Source organism: Schistocerca cancellata, chromosome 1, assembly GCF_023864275.1.
Source record: "Schistocerca cancellata isolate TAMUIC-IGC-003103 chromosome 1, iqSchCanc2.1, whole genome shotgun sequence".
Lineage (NCBI taxonomy): Eukaryota > Metazoa > Arthropoda > Insecta > Orthoptera > Acrididae > Schistocerca > Schistocerca cancellata.
This window is the reverse complement of record NC_064626.1, coordinates 359,986,822-360,009,962: the sequence shown is the minus strand read 5'-3', so window position 1 is coordinate 360,009,962 and position 23,141 is coordinate 359,986,822. Positions and strand designations below refer to the sequence as shown.

Here is a 23,141-nt window from a genome sequence, read left to right as displayed (position 1 = left end):
TGTACGATTTGTAATTTATAGAGAACCACTTAAAATGGCTTAAGGCCTAAATTAGCCAATCATGAATATAAAAATATACATTTGCTAACAAATATAGCAACGTGACAGTGAAAATTTCAATCCAGTAACTGCTGCAACATGGCAGACTTTGTATTCAGATTTAGTGTACATATGAGTTGCATCTCTGTTGCCTCTCCAAGAGCATTTGGGAAAAAATTCCAAACTCTTTGAGCGTTCTGCCTGATGAGAGTGATGGCTTTATGAAGCACTTAAAACACTTTCCATATAGGAAATATAGTTGCAAAGTTTGGAAAATAAATTCTGTTGTCTTGGGTTTGTTACAAAACATTCCTTCATCAATTTATTGATTCAAGAGGTTCTTTCAGAATGATTTCTTGCATTCTCCAACACAATCACAAAATCTAGGCACATTTGTGTATTAGACATGCATTAATATGAAACTTCCTGGTGCACTGAAACAGAGTGCCAGCTGGAGAGACTTGCTTGGGACCTTTGCCTCTTGCAGGCAAGTGCTTTACTGACTGACGTACCCAAGCACGACTCACAACCTGTCCCATAGCTTGACTTCCACCCGTATCTCATCTCCTACCTTTCAAACTGCACTTGTCCGCATAAGGCAAAGATTCCGAGTCTGAGTTGCCAGCACACTGTTTTAATCTGCCAGAATGTTTCACAGTAGTTACGCATTACACAACACAACCTAATCATTTTGTTCAGTTCCTCTTAAAAGGTACTAAGCAAAATCAAAGCTGCATGAATCTGTATTTTCTGTGAATTAGACTGCTTTCCATACCCAAGAGAGAGAGAGAAAAAAAAAATGTAAACCACTGCAGCTATTTACATTTATCGAATATAAATTAAATTGAAACAGAACAAAAAAATTTGTAAAGATTGAAGGAAGTAAGAGACATAAGGAAATAATGAGGTGTATGAATGAGCTATTTGTACTAGGACTGTATTAATGGTGAAAATGTTAGAAAATTTAAAGTAAAAACACACATTCAAACATTTAAACGGAAATGTAAGACAGTTAACTATGAGTGAGCTGTTTAGTAAATAAGTCTTCTACATAAAATATTTAAACACACACCATAATAATCAGTTGACCACAATCCACTTTGAAGAACAACACATAGGCACATTGAACAGTAATGTCACCATATCTTAATAGTGTGTAGTGGGCACACAAGCCTCAGTAGCAGCTGATATTCACTGCTTATTTCTGGCTGTTAGGAGATACCATTACCCGATCACTCGTGCCTTGCAAACCTGAGCAGGTTGGCTGATGTGACATCTGACAAATTTTTCAAAACTGTCCAGAGATTTTCAATGAAGTTCAGAGGGCAGGACTTTTGAAGCTAGTACGAAAGTGAGATTTCTCCAGAATGCTCCTTTTAAATGAGAGACAATCACAGTTTTAGCCTGATGAATGCAAAATTGTCATCTTGAAAAACATGGTTGGAAATTTATGATCCTTATTCAAGTGACAGGCAAACAACAAAATTTGATTGCACACCAGTTGAATGAAGCATTTTTTTTTTAATTATCTGTAGGTGATTCAAAGAATCCATTCTTGAGTAGCTGTAAAAGATTATAGAAATCCCTCCAGTTACTAACATTTTTAAATTTCGGTCTTTAGAGGCGTCCTAAAGTCTATTGTGAACATGACATCATGTATCATTTAGATACAAAAACAGGGTTTGACCAGATAACATTACTCTAGTCCTCCACAGTCCAATGTTTGTTATCTCTATACCAAATGTAATCATGCAAGTTTGTGAGCAGCTATGATGAAAGGCCTCTTGCATGGAACTCCATCCCAACATCCATTTGACAGCACTTTTCTTTGAATTATTTATTCCAAAAAAGTCCAGATGTACCACTTTTACCCTGCAGAAATTATTGCTGCCTTGGGAAGTAATCTTATTTGTCACAAACCAAGGAAACATCTCATTCTGTGTTTTTGTCGAGCTATCTTTGTATCCCGTGTTACACACTGTATACAAGAAGACAGTCAACTGTCCTGTCCCATCTCCATGGATCCTAACAGACCTATACACTTCACATACAATTGTCCACACCCCCCCCCCCCTTTCACCTTATTCCATACCATAACTTACTGCAAATTTAATATGCAGGTCCCTTTTTCGTGTCCTTTGTGCTTACATTTTTAAGCTTCCATGGTTTTGCAAACAGATGTTCATCTATAACCAAAATTACAGTGGCCGCTTTTGTTTCTTGGTGCATCACTGTCTCACTAGTTTCACAACAGTACTGCGTGTGATATTTCCATCCAATTCTGGCACAAATGTGGAATTTTCTAACCGTTATTTTCAATTTTTTGGAATATTGTTTCATGAAACAGCAATCTAATAATACCATAATTTTTTAGTAAACCCAGTCGTGGTTGCATACTGTTGTTACCTGCTATTTGTAGATAACCTATTTCAATTTACTACAGAGATCATCATCAGATCTACATTCCTTCGTGATAGTACAGTGTCCTCAACGCCAGCACGGATGAGCCTGCCCCACATCAGTGATTCCTACTGTTCCCAAGGAATGCAAATCTGATGATAATCTCTGTAGTAGATTGAAACCTGTCATCTACCAATAAAAAGTAACAGCAACCATGACTGTTTTTACTAAAAAAACTTTGCTCTTTAGTTTTAATACTGATTTTAACTTTATCACAAACTACAGATTTTATCTACCAACATCTAACTCAGCAACAACATAGAAACTTTTTTTATGCTCTGCTCCTAAAATGCTCTCCTCACACTGCACTTACCTTGTTTTCTTCCACATTAAGCTTGAAAATGAAACAACAAAAATTACTAAGAAAATCTTTTGTTAATGTACAACATCCAGCAGTGATTTACAACTGGAGATTAATAGCAATTCTCACAAGGCAATAAGTAGCAAAATGTTTCCACAACAGAATTTAACACAGAACTGAATGAAAGCTTACAAAAAAATGACTCACCATGTCCGTACTCAGGCCAGAATGCACCCGATTACAAAATATGTCCCACCATAATTGAAGAAGTGGCTGCAAGTGTTCAGAATTGGGTGGAGCTTTTACTCTCTTTGTCTCAGAGTCAAAGTACTGCATCCAGGGTTTGCATGTACCAATGAAATGAACTATTTTAACTTTGTCACCATACCTAAAAACAATTATTTAGTAAAATGCATCTCATTACCAATTTCAATTCAAATTCAGTTCTAAAGAGCACATAGAATAAATTGAAATAAAACATCAAGTAATACTAGAAGACATAGCAAACAAATGTTTAAACCATGATATAGAAATGGCATTCAAATAACTCATCCCACACAGTGTAATGAATTGAATTACATCATAGCTTTATTTTAAGAAAAATCATTTTGTCACAAACAGATTCCTTTCTGTTTGAAAGTGCCATCGTTTGTTTATGAAGAGCCTAAACAACAGCAAAGAGAATTAAATATTAAACAAAACAAAATTATTTGAAGCTATTCAAAATAAGAAATATTTATGAATTTATTATCAAGTAAATCTTGAAAAACTTACTGTTTCAGAGCTGGGAGGTAAGAATAAAATGCTGAAGAAACCATATTGTAAATGAAAGGCAAATGGCGACTAATGTCTTTTGTTGACCAATCAGAAAAGTATGAATTGAGAAGTCCTTGGTCCCCACCTGTTTCAAATTAACAATCTTTTAACTCTAGTACAATAATGATTAAGAAATCAATTACATCTAACACTAAGAGAAACATATACTGATAAAAATACAATTTTTCCCCTAGGATAAGAGAAACTGATCCCCTTAACATCATCATCATGATAAAAGGATCATTTGCTTTCCTCAAGCTATCTGTGGCAATCAAGCACATTTATTATGCACAACATACTCCTGGCTTCCCTCTTTACAGCATAGTATCATTTTGCATAAATTTATAAAAAAGAAAAAAAACAAGCCAAGTCTGGAAACTTGTCTTAGAAAGGAATAGAACAGATAATGAAAGAGTAGATCTATTTTAAAATAGAAATTTTATAAATGAGGTTTTACAAACATAGGAGTAACATAATATTTTTGTCAGAAATCAATGAGAATATTGCAAATTAGAAAAGAGAAAGAAAGAAAGAAAGAAGAGACATGACTAAGATGACTATGGATTCTGAAACAACAGAAGACCAGAGACCTCATTGAAAGCATCAAGGAAGCAGAATAAATCAGGGAAATTTTTCTATTCTACTGACTTTCCATTAAATATAAACAAGTTAAGAGAGATATCAAAATTGCAACACATTTTTGCCAAATTCGACAATTAGAATGTAAGGATGACGTACCATCAAAACTTCCATGTGTCACAGCAAACTGGACGAGTGACTGGTACGTTTCCTCTGAAGGCTTGAACACAAACACACCAGAGTTAAAGCAATCAGGCCACCCTGCATCTGGGGCCGCAGAGAATTCTTCTCTCTCAAATAGCTCATCACAGTTCTTCAGAACCTGTCATAAAAAATAATTACTAAAACATAATTCTAGAAACTATCAGATGCCTTTGCACAAAAGCAAATGGGCATATCTTCATACATACATAAAAATTTCTACAGGGCACTGCTCACCAGAGTATCGGCATCCAAGAATACAGCTTTTGAAAACTCTGTTAAACGCCAACAATGCAGCTTGGTGAATGTAATGCCAAGATCTGGTCTTGCCAACAAAGCCAAATTGGCTTTGTCCTGAGAATCCAAAACATTTACTTCTTTCACATTGTTGAACACAGTTGACAACTGAGCCCTGGGAACACATTTATAGTGCATAACACAATAGCAAATGTTTAAGGACTGATTGGCTGTAATATTTCAAATAGTCTAATTACCTCATCGGTTTTGTAACACCATGTGTGACAAGGACTGTCAGTTGATGAATTGTGCCAACATTCCGGAGAGAATGCCCCAAAACAAGTGCTCCCAAGGCATATGAGTCATTTGTGGCTAATGTTACCCAGGATGTTGCTAAAAAGGAACAAATAACACTTTTAATGACATAACAAATATAATAGAGAACATTCATTATGAAATGGGAATTGTTAATAATGTTGTGTGATTTATGATAAAGTACTGACAACACTTTCACAGGATGAAGTATTTATGTATTCATTGTAGAGCAGGAACCATTCGGTAAATTTTAATATTCATAATGCAAATACTCCTTTCACAGTTGCCATACAGTCTTCAATTAAATGCATGAAGTACCAATTTTAAGCAATGGAAAGGGACATGCAAGTTATGACCTCCTACTATTCCCACTTTATCTCAAATCACTCAGAAACAGGAAAAATACACAAGGCTAGCTCAGAATATTCAACAGTAGTGATTCATATTTCTGAGTGCATATCTTTAACAAATGTCTTATGAAACAGCATTGTTTCAGTGCATATACAGGGTGTTTCAAAAATGACCGGTATATTTGAAACGGCAATACAAACTAAACGAGCAGCGATAGAAATACACCGTTTGTTGCAGTATGCTTGGGACAACAGTACATTTTCAGGCAGACAAACTTTCGAAATTACAGTAGTTACAATTGTCAACAACAGATGGCGCTGCGGTCTGGGAAACTCTATAGTACGATATTTTCCACATATCCACCATGCGTAGCAATAATATGGCGTAGTCTCTGAATGAAATTACCCGAAACCTTTGACAACGTGTCTGGTGGAATGGCTTCACATGCAGATGAGATGTACTGCTTCAGCTGTTCAATTGTTTCTGGATTCTGGCGGTACACCTGGTCTTTCACGTGTCCCCACAGAAAGAAGTCACAGGGGTTCATGTCTGGCGAATAGGGAGGCCAATCCACGCCGCCTCCTGTATGTTTCGGATAGCCCAAAGCAATCACACGATCATCGAAATATTCATTCAGGAAATTAAAGACATCGGCCGTGCGATGTGGCCGGGCACCATCCTGCATAAACCACAAGGTGTTCGCAGTGTCGTCTAAGGCAGTTTGTACCGCCACAAATTCACGAATAATGTCCAGATAGCGAGATGCAGTAATAATTTCGGATCTGAAAAATGGGCCAATGATTCCTTTGGAAGAAATGGCGGCCCAGACCAGTACTTTGAGGATGCAGGGACGATGGGACTGCAACATGGGGCTTTTCGGTTCCCCATATGTGCCAGTTCTGTTTATTGACGAAGCCGTCCAGGTAAAAATAAGCTTCGTCAGTAAACCAAATGCTGCCCACATGCATATCACCGTCATCAATCCTGTGCACTATATTGTTAGCGAATGTCTCTCGTGCAGCAATGGTAGCGGCGCTGAGGGGTAGGCCCCGTTTGAATTTTGTATGGATAGAGGTGTAAACTCTGGCGCATGAGACGATACGTGGACGTTGGCGTCATTTGGACTGCAGCTGCAACACGGCGAATGGAAACCCGAGGCCGCTGTTGGATCACCTGCTGCACTAGCTGCGCGTTGCCCTCTGTGGTTGTCGTACGCGGTCGCCCTACCTTTCCAGCACGTTCATCCATCACGTTCCCAGTCCGTTGAAATTTTTCAAACAGATCCTTTATTGTATCGCTTTTCGGTCCTTTGGTTACATTAAAACTCCGTTGAAAACTTCATCTTGTTGCAACAACACTGTGTTCTAGGCGGTGGAATTCCAACACCAGAAAAATCCTCTGTTCTAAGGAATAAACCATGTTGTCCACAGCACACTTGCACGTTGTGAACAGCACCCGCTTACAGCAGAAAGACGACGTACAGAATGGCGCACCCACAGACTGCGTTGTCTTCTATATCTTTCGCATCACTTGCAGCGCCATCTGTTGTTGAAAATTGTAACTACTGTAATTTCGAAAGTTTGTCCGCCTGAAAATGTACTGTTGTCCCAAGCATATTGCAACAAACGGTGTATTTCTATCGCTGCTCGTTTAGTTTTTATTGCCGTTTCAAATATACCGGTCATTTTTGAAACACCCTGTAAGTTTTGCACAGATGAACTAGAAACAACAGCCCTGACATTAAGAAAGTCAATGTAAATCCTTGATCTAAAACCCCAAGGCACTGCACACACACACACACACACACACACACACACACACACACACACACACACACACACACTGCTTATGAAATTTTACTTTAACTTATTTCATTTGCCTTGCTTTACTGATCCTTTCTTAACCTCCCCTCACCTCCCTACTTTTTTTAAACTTGTAAATCTTCTACAGTTATACAGTCAGATTCTGCGAGTCACTATGAAACACATGGAAGAGGGAGATCCCCATTGTACCACAAATTAGGGTGTCTTACCTACAACTCACATAAGGGGTATGGAAAGCCTGCATAAATGCCACTGTGTGCACTGTTGTTGGCCTAATTTTGCCTGTGCAGTACCTAGTGGGGCAATGCAGAAGAGGCTGTAAATGTTTCTTGAAACTTTGTAAGCACACTTCTGCAGGCTAGTTGGCATCAGTCTTCATGTGTCTGTCAGTTCTGGTTAATCAGTATTTTCGTTGCACTCTCCCATGGGTCAAATAAATCTATCATAATCCACACTGCCCTTTTCTGCATACTTCCAGGACCCCAGGTTAAGTCTATTTGATATGCGTCCCACACATAAGCGATATTCTAGGATGAGTCGCACAAGTTTCGTGTGCCATCTTCCTTGCAAATGGACTGTTTTCCCAATACGCTACCATTCACATTACTTGCAGTATGATACTTCCATTTCAAATCCCCACAAATTGTTACACATTGGTATTCATATGAATTGTCTGATTCCATTTGTGATCCATTTGTATTGTAGTCATAGGATATCACAATTTTACATTTTTCAAAATGCAAAATATTACATTTCTGTGTCTTGGATGCAAACTGTCTGTCTTTATGCCATTTTGAAATCTTATCCAGATTTGACTGAATATTTGTGCAAGTTTTTTCAGATACTATTTCATTAAACCTAACTGCATCATCTACAAAAAGTCAGATGTCATCTGTGCTAATGTTCTTTCCGGGGGCACACCTGAAGTTACTTCTGCATCTGCTGGTGACTCTCCGTCCGAGATAAGATGTTGCATCCTGCCTACCAAGAAATCCTCAATCCAGTAATAAATTTAATTTGTTAACCCATATGATTGTACACTCATTAATAGGCACTGGTGTAGTACTGAGTCAGATGCTTTTTGGGAGTCAAGAAATGCTGCATCTATCTGTCATGATCCATGGCATTCAAAATGGCATGTGAGAAAAGTGTGAGATGACTTTCTTATGACCAATTTTTCGAACCCGTAATATGGGTGTAATAATCTGCATCATCGGGGTGTCTATGATACTGGACCATAGATTAGTGGATCACTTCTGCTACCATTCTTGCAGATAGGTGTGAGCTATATTTTCTTCCCACTGCTAGTCACAGATTTTGGTCTAGGGATGTATCATATACTGTAGCAGAAAATATGTACCTTTGCAGTGAGGTAAGAATTAAGATGCGGTGGAACTCTTGGATTTTACTTCATTAAGGAACATTAGAAAATGTTCAGTACTACTGCTGTTGCTTTACTACTGTCAATTTCTGTGCCATCCACAAGTGTCAGACCACTCATTTTTGTGCCACAGACAGCCTTTACATATCACAAGAATGTGTTATTTTGTGAGAGGTTTTTCAATATAATTCTGCTAAGATAATCACCAAAGGCTTCATGCTTAGTCATTCTGAGGCCACATGTGTTTCACTAACATCCGTCCATCTATAGGACTATGATTTGCTTTAGATCTATTTTGCAGTAGCTGCTGTTTCTTCATGTATACCATGGAGGTTAAATACCATCAGAAACTGTTTCACTACGTATGTATCTATCCAGTGCTTGATAATCATTCTTCTGAAGTTTGGTCGCACTTCCTCCACATGCTCATGACCAGCAGTGAAGGTTTCAAGTTCTTCCTTGACATCTGACACAGCTGCATAGTTTACAGAACATATAGATCTTTCTACTTGTACTAATTGCTCTTTGCACTGTGATAATAATTACTGCAACAACAGATTCATAGTCGCTGATACCAGTTTCAACATAGGCATTCTCAAAGAAGCTAATTTTATTTGTTGCCTCTACATCAAATATATTTCCATTGCGATTGAATTACGAAGTACCATTGCTATGTAACTTTCATAGAAGGCATTTAGTACTATCTCACAGGATATCTTGTGCCATGCCAACCACATGTAAAACTGTAACTGTCCCAACAAATTGTTGAATCACTGAAGTCTCCTCCAGTGATTATAGTGTGAGTGGGGAGCATACATATCAGTGAGCTGAGATTTTCATTTAAGTTTTGAGTTACATCTGGGGGTGAATCAGGTGCTTGGTAGAAAGACTCAATGGTAGTTTTATGCCCACCCTTGATACTGAGCCTTGCCCAAACAGCCTTTCACGGTGATTCATTTTGTATCTTAGTAGAGGTGATTCCTTGGTAAGTTGACAAATTCACCACCTCCATTTCCTATTAGCCTTTCCTTTCAATCTCCACCTGGGTTTACTCCAGAATTTCACTGCTGTTGATTTCAGGTTTTAGCTAGCTTTTCTGCCTAGCACTGTGTTAGTCCATTTTGCTACAGATTAATTTCTAAATATGATAAACCACAACAACAGAAATTGCTGTTGCACTCAATAGATTGCTGTTTGAGGTCTTCCACCCCCCCCCCCCCCTCCCCACACACACACATTCTTTTTTGTACTTAACACCACAGTTTTCATGGAGATTATGGTGATGCCGTTGTCACAAAAATAGTAGAGATATATTACTGTTGCCAGAGCTTTTATTTTGACATATCTACTAAATCAATTTGAGATTTTTTAAGATGTACACATTGTGTGTATATGTCACATTGCTAATGTTGTGCTTAATGAAATAGTGAATTTTATGTTGTTAGAATCACAAGCAAAAATGCTTAGGAGACAGCCAAATTAAATTGTGTGAAACTGAGTAAAGATGGAAACCTGGCCATGTGAAGAGCAAAAATAGTTAACACTATACAGGTAAAATCCCCCCAAAAAAGTGTTTTGTATGTAACATAATGGAAAACCTATTCAGACATTTTATTCCATTGGTGTACAAACTCTTCAGCATAATCTGAGTGATATAAAGAAATGCACAGTCACAACCACGTGACTGACTGAATGGCAATCATCTTACAAAACTTTGTATGACATTCTTTTTCACTATCCTTCCAGCTACAGAAAATAAATACAAGAAAAAAATTACCATGATCAATAGCAGCTTAAGTTTAGAGTGGGAAATATAACAAAAATTGTCCATTTTGAAATATCCATGTGTGGAAGCAAAGTGATGTCAGAGAAAAGTTAATTCAATTCTCCTGGGAAAAAAATAAAAAAAAAAGAGAAAGAAAGAACAATGTAGGGTTTACTACTACATGATTCTGGCAACTAAAGCCAAGGCTCTGCATCTGCCCATCACTGGGCTGGGAAAACCAGATTTTATCTGTTCTGCATCAGGAGCAGTGAAGTAGAGTTCTAAGGGTGTAGCTTCAAGACCAGGTAAGTAGTTTAATTACAGAGCAAAGCTCAAGTTGTAGGGATAATTTCAATTTAACCATTTAGATGGAATCTGTAACAAAACTATTTTGCAGAAGTAGTTGACAACTGATTTACATCTTTGCACAATATGCTAAAGGGGTTGGGGAATGTGGAAGGGATTCTAATATAAACACTGTTGCTGCACCACACCTCGAATATACCATTTTATGATATTTCCTTAACAGATACAAGCTTAAGAGGGAAAGAATCTGATGAAAACAATAAGACCACATCTCAAGAATAGTACTGGAGACATTTCTGAATGATGTCAGCTTTGATCTTACTTCTGTGTGTATTAATACTGATTACAACTAAAATGGGATACATTGTTAGGACACAGAGGCATTTTCTTAAGGGCAATCATTTACATCATCCCCAATTACAGTGCAGAAAACTTTATTATTTTAGCAATATTCTTTGCCCTTCTCAGTTTAGCTGGAGGAGCATCCTCTTGGCAGTATGGTGTGATGGATGGCTTGCATGTTTTATGCCATTTTGCTGCATACAATCAGAACAAACAAAATTACTTTGTTGATTACATCTCATTTTCTCCAAGACATTTACAACTGCATAAAGCTTTGTGTCGCAGATCGTTAATTTACTTGGAAGTTGAATCCTACAGTTGTTTCTTGGAGGAACTTGCTAAGCAGCAGACAGTCTGTCCCTGCTTATACCCATCAGTGTAAATAACTACCTTGTTAACATTTGATACTTGTCTAATAATTCATATAAGGTCTGTTTGAAAGTGGTATACATGCTATTTTGTAGTTTATCAAATTAAAAAGAGCCTGAGCCTCACTGCAAATCAGAGAGGATATTTACTGTGTTAAAACATTCAGATTCACCACACCAAGCTCTGCAAGTTACTCTTATTGGTCTGATACAATTCATATACACATGTTTTGCTGTTGGCTGGATAAGAATATTAAATGCTGGACACAGAGAGTGAATGAACCTTATACGCATGTCACAACATGAATTATTACCAGATCGTTGAAGGTTGTTCCCCAGCCTCAGCACTGATGCTGGGTATGGGGCTCGCTTTCAAGGTTATTGTCACTGGTTTAACACCCTCATTGTTATGCAGAACTATATACAGGATGGCCAGGGTTCAGCTGCACCTTAACAAATTTGCTGTAAAATGCTCTGAACCTAAAATACGACGATGAAAGATTTTCAAATATTGAAAAGATAACCATAGAAACCTAATTCATACAGGTGTTGGATGATGATGTATGGCCATATGATGTCATAGACATTTTCAATATGAGAAAATGTTCTTTAGTGCAGCGTACACAAAAAGATCTCCTTTTACCACTGCTTCTAGGCTTATCAGACTGTTGAGTGTAGAATAGTAAATACAGAAATCACACGGAGGATAACTGACATTCCCACGAGTTCCCTATGAGACTGATAAGCACTCAACCGCAATAACTTACTGAAGTGGTGTTGTACTACCCAGGTTACAGGAGGCAAATCATTCTTCTCTCCTAAAATTACGGTATTGTCCCTCAAACCAGATTTTGTTGAAAAGCACAAGGAGGCAGTTGTTCTAATCAGTATTCAACTGCCACAACATGTGTAAATACACATGCTTTAACATCTCCATACTAAAGGGGCAGTTTGTACTCTTCAACATTACTGGAGTCAATGTCCAATGGATATTCCTAGTCTACACTGGAACTGACATCTTTACTTTATTGCCACTGGATATTATTTGTTGAAAGTATTTCACCATTAGCTGTCCTTTATAGAAATGCATTGAATATGTTACCATTACAGATGATGTGAAACAGTTAATGGATTTTAAGAATTCTTGTGATGACAGCTTTTTGCTCTTTCAGATACACCAGGCTTTTATCTAAGCACTACAAAAGACTAAGATCATTAGCAAATAGACTGCGGTGGAATTTTCACATTACCACCTGCCTTTCCCCCAGGTCTACCCAACACTCCTTGCTCCACCATGGAACTTAATATCTGCCAGGTTTAACACATGACATCAGGAGAAAGATGTTACCAGCCCTGTGAATGACTGCAGTGATGTGATCTACCATGTCCTGGATATCGATATGGTGACTGAACACAGCCAAGTTGCTATAAAGTGTCCAGTTGACCCTGTTCAACAATCATTTCGATGGACTGATGTCAGGTGTTGATGTATCTAGCAAATGGGTTCATATGGAAAAGTGGCTACTGAAGCAAACGTCCTCTGCCACTTTCTAAATGAAAACATCAGATAGCATAGGAGAACAAAGTGATAGGTCAGTGGCTGAGGATGATCTGTTTACAGTATTGAAGAATTCTGCTTTTTCCATATTCAGGAGACACACATAATTCTAGAAGAGGAACATCTCCAATACCCAACTTGTGGGTATGTAGAGCCCAACTGCATGTAATTAATGATGAAACCTCCAGAGGAGAAAGAGACGGAGGACTCTGTGGATAAGATCTATAAGGCATTATCATGTTCATAAGGTGGGAGGTACAGGGACCTAACAGTTATTCTTAATAATGTGTAAACTGAAACAGATACTGCTTGAAGGTGGATTATGAGGGTAATGCATACCATGTATGAATACTGTCACTCCATTCTTAAATCCCTCATCTGTATCGTCCTTCCTGCGAGCGGTATAGCCTTCAAACAAAGAGGTGGCTGAAGATTTGAAAACCCTCGTATGCGTAGCCATAAAGACCTATCCTGTGTTAAAAAGTTTTACTTCCTCTCCATGAGTATGTAAAGCCACTAAAATTCCACCGGAGATAGAAACCATTCATCAGAAGGGGTCTGTTTTTCTTTTTTTGGTGACATGTTGGGCAGCGAGTGATGAAAAATGAATGGATAATCATTTCATCTGTGTATATATATTTCCAGTTTCATTTCAGAATAATCTTCATTAGTACTGACCTCCATCTATCTGATGTTTGCATGTCCAGTTTCGTTGAGTTTTACCAGTTTTTCAAAATGGATTTTGCTTGGTTGTTACTGTGAAGCAAGTACTTTCCACAATTTGCTAGTGACCTCTGCTGGAACTGGTTTAGAAACAGCTGTAAACTTATTAGTTAGAGCATTGTTACACCTACCTTTACATACACGTATTTGTGCAAATGCCTACTGCTTTTTGTTACAGTACTGACTTTTACTACAACTGACTCACCAACAGCTCAGGAACCCCAGGTTCACTACAGCTGTACAAAAGTATCACTGGTTGAGTACTAGGGAGAATATATCAGCAGACAGTCAAGGGTTAGAGTAAGCACAGAAAGGCTAAGGGACTTACTTGCCAATTGTGCTCACAAAAGAGTTGTAAGCACTGGGGACGGGAGATGGAGGCATTGGAAATAACTGGCAGAGTATGGATCCTGTTTTGGTCCGACTTGCTGTTTCTGGCAATTAATTTAGCAAGTTGAGCAATTAAACTATTACCAGAAGCATTCAGTTGCAAGATGGAGTTTTAGGGATGTGGCAATGACTTATGTGTAAACAGCCCTCTTCCCATGTACCGGTCCAAGCTTTTCATTAAAACATTCCACAAAACACAGCAATCAAGGCTAGTCATACCATTCAAATAATGAAATGATCATGTTATCAAGCATATTATTCTCAGATGTGTCACTGATGTGACCTCAGTTACACAGGGTGGGTCAAAAAGGACTCGCCAACTTTGGAATGATACAGAAATTTACTGTGATAACTAACAGAATCGGCAGATGTGTCTTTTGTAGGAAACTTCCTCGAGTTTCATATAAAAGTGTCAAGTGTAATTTTGGTTTGATGTAACTACCATTTGTAGCGCGGCAAACATCCCACTGGTATTCTTTCCACACTCATTGCAGCATACCTGCCATAACTTGTGCAACAGCAGCATAGATTCAATTTTTCAGACTGGTTAAATTGTTTGGTAGGGGAGGAACATACACACAGTCTTTAATGACATCCCAGAGAAATAAATCTAGTGTGGCGAGTCTGGACAGCGAGGTGGTCACGCAATTGCCCCTTCATGGTCAGTCCACTGAACTGGGAAGAAATTATCAAGGAAACCTCAAACTTCCATGAGGAAATGAGATGGTGGACGTGCTTGCTAGTACTGAACCATCCCATCTGTCATCTTCACTGATTTGTGGAACTAAAAAGTTTTTGAGCATATCCAGATATACAATACCAATGATGCTTTTCCCCATGAAGAAGAGGATGTCATACACTTTCGATTTGCTAATGGCACAAAACACATTAAGTTTAGAGTTGTCACAAATATATTCCAGGTTTGCACGTGAATTTTCACTGCCCCTCAGTCTGCAGTTGTGGGTGTTCACTAAGTCACTAATATGTTGGCTCACTGCTAAAGATTATTGTGTTTGGATTAGTACTCACCAAACAGTCTTTTGTGTAATGTCAGTCTCACAAGAGACACATCGCACTGATTTTTGTGGACTGCGGCAAAGCTCTTCCCAACCTGTTCGACATAATCAACAACACACAGGCAACCTGATGATTTATCACATCGCACTGAACAACCTGTCTCAAAGTTCTTGTCCCGAGAGTAAATAGTAGGCATATCTGGTGTGAAATTTACACTAAACAGTTGTTGCACAGTTCATTTCACGACAACAAAACACACATTCTGCACCAGTGAAAGTAACCATTTTAACTGGCCACTATGGACCGTTAAATGGGGTACTGATGCACTATGTGAATCAAACATGAGGTTGATTGTTATGAAGTGACAGATCTGCCAAGTCAGTAAGTTATCTCAATAAAATTCTATATCATACCGAAGTTGTAAAGTCCTTTTTGACTCACCACATATAGTTCACATTAACTATTATTGCACCTGCAACTAAACAACCATGACCTTTACCAAGATCTTCCTCTAACAAGCCTGAATCACAGGCAATCATGCTCTGCATTACATTTGTCTTGAAAATACTTTGTAATCACCACCTAAAAGAATCAAGGAGGACACAATGCCAAAAAGTTTAAAATGGGGTAGTCTACAAAGGCATTTATTTACTCTAAAAGCCACTTTCAAATTGTAAAGAACAAATGCATAGAACTGCTACCATTTTATAGACATTGGATGTAGTGACAATTCCATTCATTCATTATGTTCCGTACATGCCATCAAGAAGGAGAACATTCAGGGATACGGAACAAGTTAAAAAAGGGCAGGGGTGGGGCAGGGGGGGGGGGAGGGGGAGCAACAGATATACCTAGAGACCCATTTATTTTTACATGAGCTTACTCTTGGCAAAGGAACTTGTACCCTACCAGCACGAGGAATACCAGACATACATGACTGCATGAGTTGTGACGAGTTTTATCGTGCTTACAATGTATAGACTGAAGAATGATACAACACAAATCTTCAGTTCACTTGTCCTCTCTCTATGTTTTACATATATGACAGTTCCTGCACTTATGCTCGCCTCTGTGCTCCATTACAGCAGAGGCATGCAGAACTTACCCTTTGTACTGTAGAGTGAAGAGATCATTCTGGATAGTACTAATTGCTCACTCAAACAAGAGTTACAGTGCAGTGGCTTCGATAAAATTGGAAAGGCTTCAGTCAATGCTAAAAGATTTTTCAACGCAGCCAATCTCGTCAACCATAGTTAGTTAACGACAGTGTTCTACATGTCTATCTACTCTTCAGCAAAAGCAAACACCACCACAAAGCTACAGATCACAAAATGTCATAAGTAATTAAATTTTAAATAATTTGAATTTACTGATATGTTCAATGACAATATTCTCTGCACACTGTATTGAAAGCTAAGGTAGGTAGCAATCAGAAACAAGTGAATATCGATTCATAATCCTAATCTTTCTACCAAGTTACATCAAACCAGCTACACTTGTCAGCCATTGTGCTATAAATCCTTTTCGAGTAAACAATTAACATAGTTGCTCAGATATTGATTTCTATCTTTGATAGTGATAAAGGAGGATCACCATTGTTGCCAACATCATTGTCAGAAAACTACAAAAATTGTTAACCTTAATTGTTTCCATAATTTTTTTTTACTTCCTTTTCATCTAAAATGAATGTAAACATATTTCTTCATAATAACACGCACTGCCTTGCAAGTAATGAAAGGTCCAATTCTTGTGTTTCAAACTCATTATCTTCATATTATAACAGGCAGTGTCGACGTTTTATGTTGTCTCTCTCTTTCCATCTGGACTGGGAATTTGTGGTGATAATGGGTATGTACTTAGGGGGCTTTCACATTCCATCATGCACACATAAATTACAATATCCCTTACGATTTGATATCACTGCTGGACAGACGTAATGGTCTTTTACTAATTGGCTTATGACCTATTTTTTTCTTTGTTTTTATCTTTCCTTCAAGTTTCTTCTTTGGTGAATATAGGTGCAGGTGGTGGAATACTGCTCTTCGAAGATTTTTTCTGTAATACTGCTATGTATTGATTAATGGATTTTGCAACAAGTGACATTTTTGTTTGTTCTGGCAAGTTCTGTCTTTCACCATTATCTTCAACACTGATGAAGACATTGCAAATATTGGTAGCCATTACCACCTACACCTTTTTTGCCACATTCAAATACATCTGTTCTATTACATTAAACTACCTGAATATTTTTCTGCTCTGCTTCAGGCAATGAATGCAAACTAATGTCAAAGAGAATTACGGACCAGCTTCATATGTAGCCTTGTTGTAGTAACCCAAAGTTGGTCGCCCTTCACAGGCCACAGCAAAATGACAAAACTTGTGATAGTTCTACTTTAAGCATTTCACCATTTTTGGAATAAATGTCGACACTTGCCAATTAATCAAACTATAGTGAACCCTTGCGGAAGTGCAAAACTGCTGCCTGTTATAATTTTTTTACCATTCTGGATGCCTTCTTTCTCCTGCTATTGTAATATCTGTAAGGTTTCTGAACAATCATTAATCTAATGGTGGTGATGTGCATATCATTTTATTGGAATATTCCACTAAAATATTACTTTTCATCAGTTCGCTGATTTGACTGCAAGTAAATATCTCCAAGAGAATAGTTCCATTACACAAATGCTTTGTGGACTTGAAAACTCTTCTACACCCTTTATGTACAAGAGACGTATACTTCCTGAACAGCATTCTTCTTGATAAAATGGGTCTTGAATACTCTCTCATGGTCAACCCAAATCACTGGAAGTATTTGCAGACGGATCATGAATTTCCTACAGGTAACCAGTAAAATAAATATCAACTTAGATAATGTTGTATGAACCTAATACTATTCTGTAGGCCAGTCAACGAAAGTAAACAAAGGTTGACTGAGGAAAAAAAAAAAAAAAAATCATGTGGTCGCAATTTTTTGTATATTAGTGGGGAAGGGTGGGGGGGAGGGAGTGTCTTTAACAACAAGCTAAAACTCTTAGTCAGTGGGGTGTGTGCATGGGGTGGAGCGGGGATCTCTGGGAATCCTTTTTTATGTTTTTCTTGGAAATCTTTATGACTGTGGCTTCCAATGAAAATGTTTCTCAGTGCAAACCTAAACTACATTAAATTTTAAACAAAAAAAGATTATTCACATTTTGTCTAGGACTAAGTTTCCATGTTACAGAGGATGGAAAACAAATGTGTCAAGAACTATTATTTAATGTTTGCGCCATTTCTAAGTTCACTGAAACTTATTTTGAGATAATCTCTATTCCAGGTGGGGAAGGGGTGCATGTGGAGTGTAGACGGGTGACTGAAGGCAAGTTGCCAGATTCAGACACTCCCCTCCTTCGCAGGGCTGTTAACTGAAGAGCAAGCAAATGAGTCCCCCTCTCTCTAACCCACTACATTACGAAAAGCAACCACATGGTATTTCAACAATATTATGAAAAGGATAGCTGCTACTCACCATATACTGAGATGCTGGCTCACACATAGGCACAACAAAAATGCTGTCACAAAACGAACTTTTGGCTAACAAGGCCTTCAGCAGGGTTAAAACACGCGCCTGCACGCACACAAACTGCAGTCTCTGGCTACTGAGGCCACACAGAGCAACTGCACATGATGGGAGATGCAGCCAGGTGGTGGGTGCCTATCTGCAACATGTCATCTCCGCTGTATGGTGAGTAGCAACTAACCTTTCCATAACGTTTTTACATTCCACCTTGCAGTTTCCATTGTGATAAATACACAGTATTTCACAAAGTTACACCGATCCTTCCGGAGATTGCCTTATCAGTCGATGACAACAAAGCACATAGATCCCCCTAGGGCACTTTATTTTCCACATAAATCTCTGCACACTATTCTACATTGCTAGAGGGGAAATATATTCTTAGTCATCCTCTACAGCAGCTGCAACATTCTTCTCGAAAGGCAACTTCCCCACCAGCACTGTTCGCTTTTCAGTTTGCAGACAGGCTACAGCTCCCCCTCATTTTTTGGTCCAGTTCTCTTATGTAATGTAATAGGGCTTTATAGACACACGTGTAGTTTCATAGGACCAAATTGAGCAGCAAATCTCCAAGGTCATAGAACATGCCAGTACATGAAATTACAACATAAAAGTAATAATAGCTAGATAAATTAAAGTGTTTATGAGCCCAATAACGACAAGCCATAAGTTTATGTAAATGCAATCGACAATGAAATTTGGTTAATTTTTTCAAGGAACTGCTCGACAATAGGAGGAGTGACCCATGAAGAAACTTTTTGCTTTAGATTTGAAAGCATGTCGATTACTGCCAAGATTTTTGACTTCTTGTGGTAGCTTATTGAAAATGGATGCAGCAGTATACTTTATGGCTTTCTACACAAGAGTCAGTCCAAATAAAGATTGAATTTCTTCTGATATTCTTAACAAGAAATGACAGTAAAGGAGATATATATATTGAGAGGTCAAAGTCAGAACACCCAGATAACGAACAGGTATTGACAAGAGGTTCGCAAACTTACGCCACTTATTGCCAGAACTACCCATTCCTGAGCCCAAAATATCCTTTGAGAATGGGAAGAGTTACCCCCAAAATATAATATCATATGTCATAAGTGAATGGAAATAAAGCAAAGTAGACTACTTGGCTGAACAGTGCTTAATTTGTAAGGGTGGTACCAATGATGTACATAGTGTTGGTGAGAAAGGGATTGGACTGATAAATATGGCATTTTGCTACTGTCTGGCATTGACAGCATACTGGAAAAACACACAGCCTTGTTGCAATCATTTGATGTTGAATTACTGATTGACCAGAAAGTTACTGCATTTCTCTCACCTTTAATTGTGGTACTTGTACACAGATATATCTCACATTCAGGAATTTCAGTCTATGTACAGTGGGCTGCACTGAATGGAGCCACTTACCACACATCCACAGCATATGTTGCAGGGAGGCTTGCAAGGATTGATCATGTTAAAATCTAGAACAGCAATCTGCCGTAATGCATTACTTGACTATGTTTAAATATCTGAATTTAAAGAACATTCAGGTGAGCTACTTCTGTCAAGACAGAGCAGGTATAAGCCTCTGGATCTTTTCAAATGCTGGGAGAGCTGAGGCAGAGCTGATGCACTTAACACCACTCATGCTGTAAAAAGTCACTCCTATGCTATTTAATTTTTAATTTTGAGAGTGTTAAATATTACTTTTAACTTATTAGATTTTGTTTGAGTTTTTATTACTATATCTGGCAGTCATAGTTTAAAAATACATATTTAATAATATCAGGCTTATTTTCAGGAGCCACTTTCACTTTTACTCAACAAAAATTGAAAGATTTCTGTCTCCTATGTACTGTTAGAAGAACTACAGTCATGTCTGGGACAGTTCAGGGACATCTCAACAGCAAATGCAACAGATACATTAATACAGTTTTGTTTCTCCCTTTCTCTCACCCATACACAGGCAGTGTAACGATCAACTGGGCTATTTTGAGCCACTCACAGGCATTGTGCCAGGCACAGGCATTTCTTGGAGGAACAACATGTTTCACTGGTGCGGATGGTACCTAAAATGTAGGTAAATAGTAATCAAATTGAACATATCTTGTCATACAATATGTTATTTACAAGGTATACCATGCTCTTTCAGTCCTTTTTTGTGAAGGCCATGTGAATGGATATTTTGCAAATAAAAAACCTCATATATTTGAAACAACAAAAAATAAAACTGTGGCCCATTCTATTTTATTAGCATTACTGTTACACCTGAAGCATCAGTTATTACCCATATAAAGAAAGATAATTACAGTACATTTGCTTATTCCATTTTCAAGATACACTTAGATCGTGACTTATGTTCTGCACACACATCACTAATTCGAAATTTTCATTCTGGTTGTGGATGTTTGATTTACAATAAATATTTCTTACGTATTGCGTGACAAATTACCTAAAAATATTGTAAATATTCAAACTAAAAAGGACTGTTACTCATGTCTAAAATGTGTGTTTCTACCTTTTAAAACACCAAAAGTTACAGTCATCATCTTGTCTCTAAGATCATATGCGGGGACTATAAAGTGTGTTGACTTGTGCAACATCAGCTTCCTTCACATCACACACAAATCATAACAGCCTGTGCTGTGATCCAGAGAAACAGTGCGATAGATTTTGGAAGTGCATTATTAACAATTTCTCCACTGAAGATGTAAACAATTTTCATCCAAGGCTAGTAACAACTGTTACATTTGCAAAGAATGCAATGAAATTTTACCTTCTCCTAAAACGAGAGTTGATCCTAGAAGCTGAAACGCTGACAAACAGAAATTCTACAGTTACCATGGAATAAAAAAAACTAGGTACTTTCACATGAATGACGCCAGTGCACTTTCAATAACAGAGTATGACACACACTGCTACTTGCAAATAATGTTCTACATTATATCTATTCAGCAGTCACTAAAAATTCTACAATACTGGCACCTCAGTTCTTACCATTAAACACCAGGTGCTACCAAAGAACTATCTGAACGACTAGCAAACATTACTTGCAAGCCGTAGTTCCATTTGTTCGCCTATAAGATTCAGTCAGTTTTCTCAAGAACACGGATTAGCGTAATTAATTGCCAGATTAATCGGTACACATATGAGATTATTTTCTAACAACTAGATGAGAGAAATGTGACAGGTCGACTTATTCCATCCTCACAATGAAATAATAGTTTTTAAATAACAAAACATCGGACAGTTTGGCCACGCTAAGAAAATAATTCCCAGTTTAAGTCTATAAACAAAAATACATTTAAACTAGACTGACAATAAAAAAGGTCCCTTTGAAGATCCCTATGTCATACATAATACTGGAGTGAACAGTTTTTTTGCATTTACGCGGTTAAATAAGTGAGAGGGAGAAAAGTAAACAGAATTCTATTTTCTACTATATTTACTTTTTTAAAACAGCAATTGATATTTGTAGACAGAATCAGTAAATCTAACTACTTCGTTCTCCAAGCTCTCTCGTACAGGAAAACCATCAATGCATCAGCAAGGTCAAAATGCAAATTGACCTCTGCGTTTAAGAATGACCTTCATATGACTTAATTCCATAAACAGGCCAGCAGATGTATACCTGTTTCTCAGCGATGTCCTAGAAATTCTTTTTCGGAATACAGGTTTTGGTCTGCAACACTATCCACAAGATAGGAAATAAATTGGACAGTATAATACAGAACACTCACCACTCATTTTCTACAGAGCTTTCGTAGTATCTGTGTTGTATTGACGGCAGAATAATCCGTCACAACTCGTTTCAATGTTTCTAACACTTGTACACAGCTGACACTACACTCGCTCACGATGACACTTTACACTCGCACCTCCTACAACTGATTCGTTCAACACATGTGTTGCGAGTAAACTCGAGTCCCTCCACCCCCTTTCCCCACTACTTGTTCCAAGCAGTGTCGCCAACGACTGAAAAATGAACATCCCAAGGGGACGAGCACACTGCAGCTCAGAGCAATTTCGATCCTCTGGCTCCGAGAATCGCCTTCCGAAATATATATGAGAGCATAAACAGTTTGGTCATAGATACAAACATCAGATTTAGCCTTACATAAACTATGGATTTATTGCTTATCAATAGCTTATACTTCATTCTGGTAACACACTAATTCGTTCTTTAAGTATGTGTATGTGTATGTGTGTGTGTGTGTGTGTGTGTGTGTGTATGTCGATGCCAATACTCCACGTCGTCGAATTGAGCGAATGTTGTCTCTAGTAATCTCACCACCAACAGACACAACATTCGAACAATCAACGCCGCATATACTCTCAGGCCCTTCCCACGATTACCTGTCAATCGGGTAAGTATAAATACAGGAACTAGGTTGGCTTACATCGCTCTGAATAGTAATGTTGTTCTGTCTTGCAATTTAGCAAAGTATGTTCATCTATCGACTATAGAAATTTATGCAAAATAGTCGGAGCGTTGGCCAACAACAACGAAGCATGAGCTCGCTCTCCAAGTGATGGAAATGCGTATACCTGAATGGTCACTTGGACTTCTCCGACTTGACTACGCAAAAAATGTCGACGTTCGACGGCGACTTGGAGTTGCACCCATCTCACTT

The 23,141-nt window shown here is 38.0% G+C and overlaps 1 protein-coding gene across 2 annotated transcripts in view; it reads right to left on the bottom strand.

Moving 5' to 3' along the window:
• The window catches only part of LOC126174356 (proteoglycan 4-like), a 76,499-nt gene extending 54,051 nt beyond the window's left edge, over nucleotides 1-22,448 (bottom strand). Inside the window, exons 1-6 of one of the 2 annotated variants that reach the window (XM_049921028.1) lie at nucleotides 22,248-22,448; nucleotides 4,891-5,026; nucleotides 4,634-4,808; nucleotides 4,355-4,517; nucleotides 3,575-3,701; nucleotides 3,008-3,188 (exon numbers count right to left, since the gene is read on the bottom strand). In XM_049921028.1, the coding sequence (XP_049776985.1) occupies nucleotides 3,008-3,188; nucleotides 3,575-3,701; nucleotides 4,355-4,517; nucleotides 4,634-4,808; nucleotides 4,891-5,026; nucleotides 22,248-22,254 (789 nt within the window). In that variant the 5' untranslated portion in view covers nucleotides 22,255-22,448. The remainder of the gene's footprint in view (nucleotides 1-3,007; nucleotides 3,189-3,574; nucleotides 3,702-4,354; nucleotides 4,518-4,633; nucleotides 4,809-4,890; nucleotides 5,027-22,247) is intronic. The other variant, XM_049921029.1, reaches the window with a different exon arrangement.
• Between the last annotated feature and the right edge of the window lie 693 nt (nucleotides 22,449-23,141).